This window comes from Daktulosphaira vitifoliae, unplaced genomic scaffold (assembly GCF_025091365.1).
Source record: "Daktulosphaira vitifoliae isolate Bord-2020 unplaced genomic scaffold, ASM2509136v1 Scaffold_2, whole genome shotgun sequence".
Lineage (NCBI taxonomy): Eukaryota > Metazoa > Arthropoda > Insecta > Hemiptera > Phylloxeridae > Daktulosphaira > Daktulosphaira vitifoliae.
In genome coordinates this window covers 11350988-11361342 of record NW_026099573.1, presented here as the reverse complement: position 1 = coordinate 11361342, position 10355 = coordinate 11350988, and the positions used below count along the sequence as shown (strand labels likewise).

General features: G+C 28.1%; 1 protein-coding gene across 4 annotated transcripts in view; it reads left to right on the top strand.

Moving 5' to 3' along the window:
• The first annotated feature begins 1505 nt into the window (after window positions 1-1505).
• Window positions 1506-10355, top strand: part of LOC126897550 (glutamate decarboxylase) — a 33929-nt gene continuing 25079 nt past the window's right edge. The window contains exons 1-2 of one of the 4 annotated variants that reach the window (XM_050671240.1): window positions 1506-1712; window positions 2015-2099. In XM_050671240.1, the coding sequence (XP_050527197.1) occupies window positions 2030-2099 (70 nt within the window). In that variant the 5' untranslated portion in view covers window positions 1506-1712; window positions 2015-2029. Of the gene's footprint in view, window positions 1734-1991; window positions 2100-10355 lie in introns of all 4 variants that reach the window. The other 3 variants (XM_050671236.1, XM_050671237.1, XM_050671239.1) reach the window with 3 other exon arrangements.

Here is a 10355-nt window from a genome sequence, read left to right as displayed (position 1 = left end):
TTATGTACTACAAAATGAAAAAAAAAAATTTGTCCCGACGATCTATCTTCTATACGCAAATGGCTACCATATTGAAAAATATACTATTTTTGTATGATAATTATGGGTTTTGTATTTTATTTTAATAGAAGTTGATGTTGCTTTTGCAATTATCCATCAATTTTTTAAAATTAAACACTATCTACAGATTTGCATCGAAGCGTTTCTTATGATAGTGATTTTAATCACTGTCAGATTAAATCTAGACTGAACCCAACTATGCAATGTCTCCACTATGCCGCGACCCCACTGTGCTACCGTTTTTTTTACTTAAAACTGCCATAAGTTTTTTAAAAATAACTAAATCAATAAAAAATTTTTTTATAGATTTATAATGTCTTTCTTTTCATTTAGTATACTTTTTTTTATAAATCTGACCATTTACCTGCTAACAGGGGGAGATTCAAAATGACAACTTTTTCACAAAAAAATCACTTTTTCTACTTAACTTTTGAAAGTGTTCCAGAAATACTGACACTTTTATAAATATCTTAAATTAAAGACAGCGTAATATACTTTATTATGAAAAAAAAAATTTCGGACTTTATTTTGTCTTCACGGTGAAAATAGTTACCAAATAATATTTTTGTGTGAAAATTCTCGATTTTGTATTTTACATTTTTAACTTTATAATTCTATAACTTATTGAAAAGTGTATGGATCAATACAATTTTTTTATGAGAAATAATATTTATATCCCTCTTTCATTCGACATACTTTATCTTAATCAGAATAGCAGATCAGAAAGCTTTTGGAATAATCCACCAATTTTTTTAAATTAAACACTATCTAAAGATTTGCTTTTTTTATGATAGTGATTTTAATCACTGTCAGATAACATTATACTTGACCCGACTATGCCACAACCCCCCTCTGCTGGGTTTTTACTATGGCTCCCTTACATTAAGAAATCCTGATAGGCCATAATATTTATACCATCTCAGTTGTAACCAAAGTGTTTTATTAGTGAAGCATTTATATTGTAGCAATATACACTCAAATTCTAATTATCCTGCGATATTTTTGCTATAAAATTATTTTTAATTTTTTATAATTATAAAATAAATTAAAATCTTAGTTCATCTAATGAATAAAGTTTAGTTTATTGTATTTTACGTATTCAGATAATTATAGTAATATTATTACGTATTTTAATAATTTGCGAAATAGCTTTTCTTTGGTTATAATTATCGAAAAGCCAATTATTTAATGTGCTAAATTATCCATTTGCTTTATAATATAAACAAGCCATTGTTTATTAATAATTAAAATCGTTACAATAATTTCGAACGACAATACCTTGCTCATCTACTCTTTGAAAATTATTGTATTTTCTGCTCAAGTGCGAAGAAATATTTGGCAAAAGCGACGATGTACTTAACTATGCCTACCACCAGTTAGCGTATCCCTTACAAAGCTATGTAGGTGCGACCCTGTCTAATCAATAGACCTTACGGATAATGATAACGCACACGCCGTACTGTAGTGGTACGGGTACGGAAGTTCCTGGGCGGGCGCTCGGCCCAGCTACCTCTCACGCCTACGCACAGCCAGCACCCAAAACGACAACTTCAGCGTGTTTGCCATCGAGCTTTGCCTTTGCGAGGCAAACTCTATCCGACTCTACTGCCGACTACCGCCGCGTTGTAAAACTCAAACGTGTAGCCAAAACTGTAAGCACTTCAGAATAACTGGTAATTTATAAACAATAGAAAAATATTCCTATCAAACCCGTTGATATTTTTAAATACATTTTTTTTCATTTTACAAATGCGCCACTTTACTGCATGCCAATAATATAAACGTGTACAAGCATTTACCAAAAGCACGCGTATATGATTATTGATATTATTATTATTTTTTATTCATTATTTTACTCCTAAATAATTCCCTATTTTTATCATTATAAATATATAAACTTCGATAGCATTTTCAAAAAAAGTCTGTTTTAGGTTGTTCTTTTTTCTGGTTACAGCTCACAACAGCCATAATGAATTCTAAACCTGACGAACCGTCCAAATACCAACTGCCTAAAGATGTAGCTTCACTTCATTATACCGGTAAGCGATTTTATAAAACTTATGCATGTCTCTTATAAAATCTATATGCTTATTATTACCGGAATTCAATTAATATTATTATTACTTTGAATTTTCTGTAAGATTAATTTGTAAAACTTGTGTCATACTAAATGATAGTACAATGAAAAAAACGATAAAAAAAAGGAGCTTTTTTTACTATTTTAGGGTAGTTGGTGAACTGGTAGAGATTAATGTGCAACTTTAACTAACAAAGTCACAAATGTTTCCTTGTTTGTAAAGACTTACACTTCTGGAAACTTAAAAATGTTATAATAAATCACTATGTATAATAAATTTCTAAAATGAATTTCAATCACGAAAAAAGTCTAATTTTGATAATAAAATGACCAAAGAAGTTAATTTTTAGAAATAAATTAGTTAATTCATTATTCCTTGTTTTAATTGACTCGGATGTTACCTTAAATAAGTAACAATTCTATTTATTTTTTTTGTTTTATGAAAATTCAATAAATGCTATTTCTCGAAAACCGACGGTTAATTTTTTTGATTGTTCGAGTCTCAAAAGTAGGCGTTTCTATACACGCCCTAACGCTCTACTGACCTAATTTTTCAGCTTTTTGGCAAAATAGTCAAATGTGCTATATGAATTGGGCTTGGCAATTATTTAGATAATTTAAGATATCACAAAATAGTTTTAATATTTCAAGGATAAATTGTATCAGCTTAATTATAAAAAAATCTGTCATTTCTTAGTAAATATATTCATAATTATTAAAAATACTTATAAATAAAAAAATATTACACACAAATTTTATGTATCAGAGATGTGAATTACTCTAATAATACGGTTATTAACAACCCCATAGAAAAATGTAGGCTCTTTATAAATAATCATTCTTTTTCGAAAATCTATAATGAAATGATTAAATATATTATTGTTATCACGTTATGCTTTTTTCCTATTTGAATTAAAATTGATAATTTCTTTTTTTTTTCTCGTGATAAAATTATCTATCTTTTCACAAATATACAATTTCCCTTAATTCTTAATGAGAGGCACTGATTATTATTGAAATTCGTTTTATTAAATCCTTATTGATATTATAGTTTTTAAAGAATATAAATAATTGTCGTTATTGAATATAAACTAATATTGTTTTCAAACATAAAAATGTATAAAAAAAAAATCAGTAGGTTTAAAGATTCTTAGAATAATTTAATTTAAAATAAGATATAATTTTATTATGACTTTTTGTTGTTGAATTTCGTACTCTATCTTACTTTATCTTATAGTATTGTAAATTATGGATCATATTGAAAGGATTTGTATTGAGAATGACCAGATTATCATGTTTATCTAATATTTATACGGGTATACATGTCACAAAAGCTTTAAAAGTTTTTGTGAACATAGTAATACATTGGAGGGTGATGTTTTAAGTTCAACGCATGCTTCAGCATATGATACGATTATTATTATTTTTTGTCATATGATCTACTAAACATTATAACAGATAATAGAACGATACCGGTAAGTGAAATATTTGAGTATTAAGTGTGGTAGGATTTTTTCCTTTCGTGCTATCTTTTTTGGACTCCGCTATTTTTTTGTATTTATCTTTTCCCATCAATCTTACCCAAATCCTCGTCGATGAGGGTTACCGCTACTATGGTGGAATGGGGTGAAGAGTAATTTATTAGACTATCAAAACCAAAACCTCTTTTATAGTGCCAAAGTACTCCCAAAGTCCCTGGCGAAGGCGGTGTGTAGTTCATCCATCCTCCTCTGGTCCGGATTATTGTCAGGTCTTGCCGTGGCACCCCTCTTTTATATTAATATGACTACTTACTGCCCAGCTTAATGTGTCTTTTATTTACACGTCATGATTAATTGATTTTTTTTACCGCTATTGACACGTACCGTGAATAACAAATGACACGTGTTTTTAACCAAACGAACCCGCGCATTTCACCTAACAAAGTAGCAAAAAAATTAATCAATTTGTTTCAGCGCGTAAACTAAAATAATACAAAAATATTGACATTTTTAAATTATTACCAGAATTCCAAAAAAAAAAATTCAAGAAAAAAATATTTTTTTTTAGATCTAAGTTGTGAAAATATTAATATTATTATGATTATTATTTGATCGTGACTATAAATACTAAGTTCCTACTGTACGAATATTGTCAAGTGATTAATTAAATATTAATGTTTTGACAATTCTTCTACCTACAGAGCGAGTCTGATACAAAATCCTATCTACAATGAAATTATTTGAAATTTAAGCTCGTGTAATAATCTTTACCTAAGAGTGTTACTTGAGTAACCTTTAGTAAATCCTAGTTGGTCAATTTCACCGAAATATTTATCATCTTGGGAAATTTTTAATTCGACGAGATACTTTGACACAAATGTTGCTCAGATGAAAGTATTATGCAATCTTCTTTTAAAACTGTATTTTTGACTTTTTCATGGGTAACTAGATGATACGAAAACGTAAAGAATAAAAACCAGTATCATAATGTGACTAACTATATTTATTTTATGGAAATAATTATTATGATTTTATTATTTCTTGATATATTAATAATTAAACGACAAATATTTGTCGATCTTATCACCCCCGGAGAGATTTCTGAAAAAAAAGTATTGTAATGAATTACTAAAGATACACTAGACAACACGATTTTTTAGTTTACAGCAAAGGCCGAAGTAAAGAGTAGTAGTTCTGAATTAATGCTAAGCTTTATCCAACGAGCCGTTAAAAATCCATCGTAGAAGTCTGTTTGAGTGTCGGTGGCGGACGAGGGATGCTGTTTGCAACAACAAATCACCGCTGCCCGACCTGGTCCCTCCTAATGGATAAAATCTCCATCATAAGCATTCGTGTGAGCCAACTAGCACGTGCCCGTCGATTTAAATCGCATAACCGCTGATTATTCAGTCGTCCATATGGAAATTACCAGCGCAAAATATTTTAACCCTCTTTATTGACGATTCACTTTATCTGTATCCTTACAGGTTTGTTTTCTTTTATTATCAGATTAACACAACATTTTTACTGCGATGATCTGTACAACAAGGGCGTCCAACATTTTTTTTTTTTTGGGTATCAAAATATGATAATTACAATTTAAGTTTGGAAATCGTATTTATAATAGTCAAGAAAAATCTATTCAAGTTTTTACTGTTGAATATTGACTCTAGGAGTTAAAAGACACTAAAAGTCTTTATTTGGAACATTTACTGTATGCCGTGTCAAACGTTAAAATTGCCAAAGTCTGGTACCGTTAAATTACGGAATATATCTAAATTAGGTCCTACACCCAGAGAAAAACCTCGATCTATATAATAAATTCATTGTTCAATTTGATAAATATATCATTACTATTGAATCAATGATATATTTATCAATATGATATATTTTTTACTTGTCTTGAACAATAATTATTTATAAGAATAGTTATTTTGTTCGTATTAATAAAACATTATCATAAACCCTTGATAAAATTTCTCTTTCAATTTTGATTGAGGTTTTTCTTTGGGTGTACATTAATAATCAAGGTGGTACGATTTTCTTTACCACTATCAACGATTTGATTATATACAATTATTATAAATAAAAGTGTGATATAAATGTGTTACGCTTAATATTTATTTCCCATCAATTAATAGTAGATTAATTATTTAACAAAAAATTCAAATTAAATGTGCGTTTTAACTCGATTTTTATTTGTTGAAACATACCAAAAGTCCTCATATCCGTTTATTCGCCGAGAATCGATGATTTTCACGTTAATTTTTTCTAGGCTTAGTGTTAAAATTACTATGATATCGTATTTCACTAAGTTCAAGTATTTTGTAATTTAGATCGACTAGCATCATTTGTTGGGGAACTTTTTATGTCAAACCATATACTACAATTTATATTTTAAAATAAGATAATGTGTCTTTTTTGACTAGTCGCTAATGTATTTATAAAATATTTTTTAAATAAAATATGTTACAATAAATTTAGAGTGATGAAAAACGACGCCTGGCAATCGACAATTAAATTTCTACTATTCTGTAATATTATTAAAAGTTTCCGAAAAACTGTTAGAAATTTCACTGGATATTTTAAATAATTTATTATATCTATGTTAAGTATAAGCAACATTTTATTTTAAACTTATTACAGTAACAAAAATATTATTTTATAAATTGTTAATAAATTATAGGACAATGGGATATTAAAAAACATACAATATAAATTTAACTACTTATAAATACTTATTAGATTAAACTCAATGTTATGGCTCATAGTTTTACTTTATTTATTTTTGGAAAATAGTAACTGAATCTATAAAAAAATTATAGGATATAAGTTTTTTTTTTAATTTACTAGTAAAATTAACATTTCTAATAGCGGAATACATGTTTGTTCCATAAGTTGTGATAAAAAATAAATTAGAGAAAGACATGTAATATGAAAAATGTAGATCGTTTTTTAAAAATCTTCATTTCCTAGTGTAAAAGGAACTCACATATAAGTAAAATTATCGAGTCGGCAAAGAATAGGTCTGTTAAGGATTTATGGAACGCCTTTCGCGGACATTAAAATACTTAAAAAAAAAAAATAATAATAATAAACAATAAAACACACACATACCGTGTTTAATGTGCGTAGCTAGGGTAGTAAGATTTGGCGGTCCTGAGGCAGTAAGTTGTATATAAAAACTAGCAATCGGAAGGGTGTGTATGTATGTGTGTGTGTGTGCATAAACGACAGAGAGGGTGAAAAATTACTTTTCGCTGTTCAGCAACAGATGTTCTGCATCCGGGGCACGCGAGAAACGCACCCCTTGCCGCATTCCGGACCACAGTTGTTTTGATGGGAAAAAAAAAATCCCTTTTGTTATGCCCTTCGGAGTTATTGCAAATTCCTCGACATACGCACCGACTTTAATTAAAATGCCAGTCCGATCGTCCTCCGATGATTCGCTACTGTCATCATTCTTCATTCGGACGGCCGCAGTTTCGATACTCTGCGAATACTACAAAATACGACGTGATTGCAATAAATGTTTCCTATGCCCGAACGATTGTTGAAACAAAAGCACGCATAGGTCATGCAAAGTCCCTAGAATTCCAACAGATAAATCGATATTAGATTAATACAACTTTAACATAAATAAAACAAACAACTGAGTACACTATTCTCACTGCTCCACTCCACTTTTGTTGAAGCTGACTGTGGTCTGGCCTACCGTACTCCGCTAGTATTTCACAACACTAAATAAATGGGAAATCAATTATTAATTAATCATTTAAATAGCAATATGGTGTACAGAGTGATTGTTTTAACACTAGTCACACAATTCCTCTTAAAATATAAGGTTTTTTTAAAATTATTTTTTCGGGTTTCGTGAGATACGTATGTATTTTTATTTATCTGTTTAATTTTTAGGCCCGACCCATATATCTTATAGGACTGTTAACTTTATTTTCTTTATTGTATCATTTTCTATTTTATAAGCTAGTTTAACGCACAAATTGTCTTAAAAATAAATTTAGTTCACAGCCATATAAGAGATATAAGTGAAGAACCTAAAATTATTTTATAACGGATAAATGGAAATATACGTTTAACTAACAAAAACCCAAAAACAAATTTTCAAAAAGCTTAATATTTTGAAAAACATTGAATGGCTAGTGTTCTAAGAATCATTCTGTATATTATATATTTTTTTAACTTTTACAATTATTTATGTATACAACAAAATAACGTAAATGTACATAAACATATTATAACAACAATGTAAACAACTTTTTAAATTAAATTCCATTAAGTTATATTTTATACCGAAATGGCCTTTGGGTATGTAGCCAAATATTTGTTAAAATAAAAATGTAGTTTTCAAAAAAATGAGCACTATAAATTATTTTTATTCATCATGCAACGCTAAGAACGGAGCAGTATTACAAATAAAAAGAATATTTCTAAAATTATTTAATTTGTAAAGCTGAAATCTTAAAATGTATACGCTGATAATTTATTATGAATCGAAGGTTTCAATTAAATAAATTATAATTTTAAATGATGAAGATATTAAAAATAACACTTTTTTTATACAACATACGATACAATTTTAGCGGCAAATTTATTTTTTAGAAACTTAATAAATACAATAATTAAATAAGTTAATATAACTTTCTATTTGAATAAACTCATATTGTTGCGTTAAAAATAATTTCATATATTACATTGAAGTTTATATTTTAAAAATTAATTGCCAAATTGTTTAATATTTAATTTACTACACTTTATTTTGATACATTTAAATTGAATTTTAAGTATTTTTTTGCATCAAAATCGTATTTTGTTTTGCATAATTGTTCAATCTTAACCAATAGAAATCAATATTTTTAAATGTATCGCCTAACCTTGAGCGGGTGTGTACTAATGAGGCAAACTGAGGATATTTAAATTTTCCAAGTAACAAAAAAAAGCGTTTAAACTTCGTTACAATTCATCTGTATAAGTGTATTCTCTTTAAGAATTTTGACTTAAAAGAGTAATATTTTGTTAAATGTTTTTTTTTAACAGTAGTGAATTTATAGAGAATAAACGGTAGCTATATCATTGAGCAAAATATTTGAATCTTTTAGACATAAATAACTATTTTTTTTTTCATAGAAATCTTTTAATATTAATACTCCGATAAACTAAAATGTTAACGACATAACTTAAATATTATGTTTCCTCAAGACAGCAAAATAAATATGTCTTTAGATTTAACAAATGAAATATTAAAACATAAATTGTAATATTCATGGTACCTAATGGAAACATTTTTTTACTTAGAACATTTTGCATATTTGTAAATTCTATCTCCAATGTATTTAAAATATTTCGTTACATTATGTTTTTTTTTAACAACATAAAACATAATGTAAACAACTTTATAACATAATTTGACTTTAACATAAAAATTTCTGATTATTTAGCGAAGAATCGAAAATTAATAAAAAATTTTAATCTCGTTAATTGTTTAGAAAATTTTCATCAGTTTTTGTGATAGAATGGACGTTTTAAGCTGTTATAACTTTAAAATTGCGCGAGAGGAGCGAGAATTTAGACTATAGAAAACAATCGAGCTGTGATTTATAACACTATATATGAGGGGAAGGGAGTCCACGCGTGTCGCAAATGTGGCATTTACGGGCGGTAGTAAACCATAGAGGGCCCATTGGTTGCAGCTGACGTTACAAACAGGGATTGGTCATTAATAAAACCTTACCACCCCGTCAGGGCTAATTAATTCAGCTATTAGGCTCAGGTGGTTGAATGGAGGGGATAGACTTGACATCGGCTTATTGTTTATGAACAACGGTAAAAGTTTGGAAAGTTCCCTATGAAAAGGATTGATGAATACCTATTATTATTCTATAAATATAATTGACCGGCTCTAATTTAAAATAACAATAATTGTTCAATATATAATTCCATTAAATTTTTTCTTTGCTCGCTACAAAATATAAACATGTTTTATATAATTATTAAAATTGTATTTTATAATTCGAACATTCCTAGTGTTTTTTGCGTCAGTTAATATCTCAACTGTTAGATTGAATAAATTCTAAGTAAACTTCTAATTCAATTATCAATACCAGTGACTATCATAATATTCTTATTTTATTTATATCAATAATTATTAAATTTTATAATCGTAATTATAAAATTGATTGACTGATATTTTATCTGTCTAACTGTCTACCAAAAATATAATACAGTTTCATTAAATTAAATCATCAATAAATTTAATTAAAATATTGAAATGCTCCAAGTCTTGTGAAAATACTTTACTAACAATTATTAATTGACTTTTTATTATTTCTCAAACATACAAAAATAACGAAATATACCTTGAAAAAATTACAATTTTACTTTTTTATTATAAAGTGAAAAGTTTACCTTACATGACGTTTACTTACTTTCATTAGCAAACAAAAATAATAGAAACAGGGTCATGTGAACGTTGGTAAGAGGGAGAGAAACTTGTCACACGTATCCCATAACAAATGGAGGATAAAAGACTCTTATTTCACGGCTGGTCTCACATTTAATATCCGGCGTACATGGTTGATTTTTGCTCTATTCAAAACCGGGTAAAATATGACATGGATTATTGGATTTAGAACCCGCAAGTCCCATCTTATTTGTTCGCCCTCCAAATTCTACTGTTATTGTTATTATCAACGTGATCCGAGCCCTTCGTCTTCAGTTTG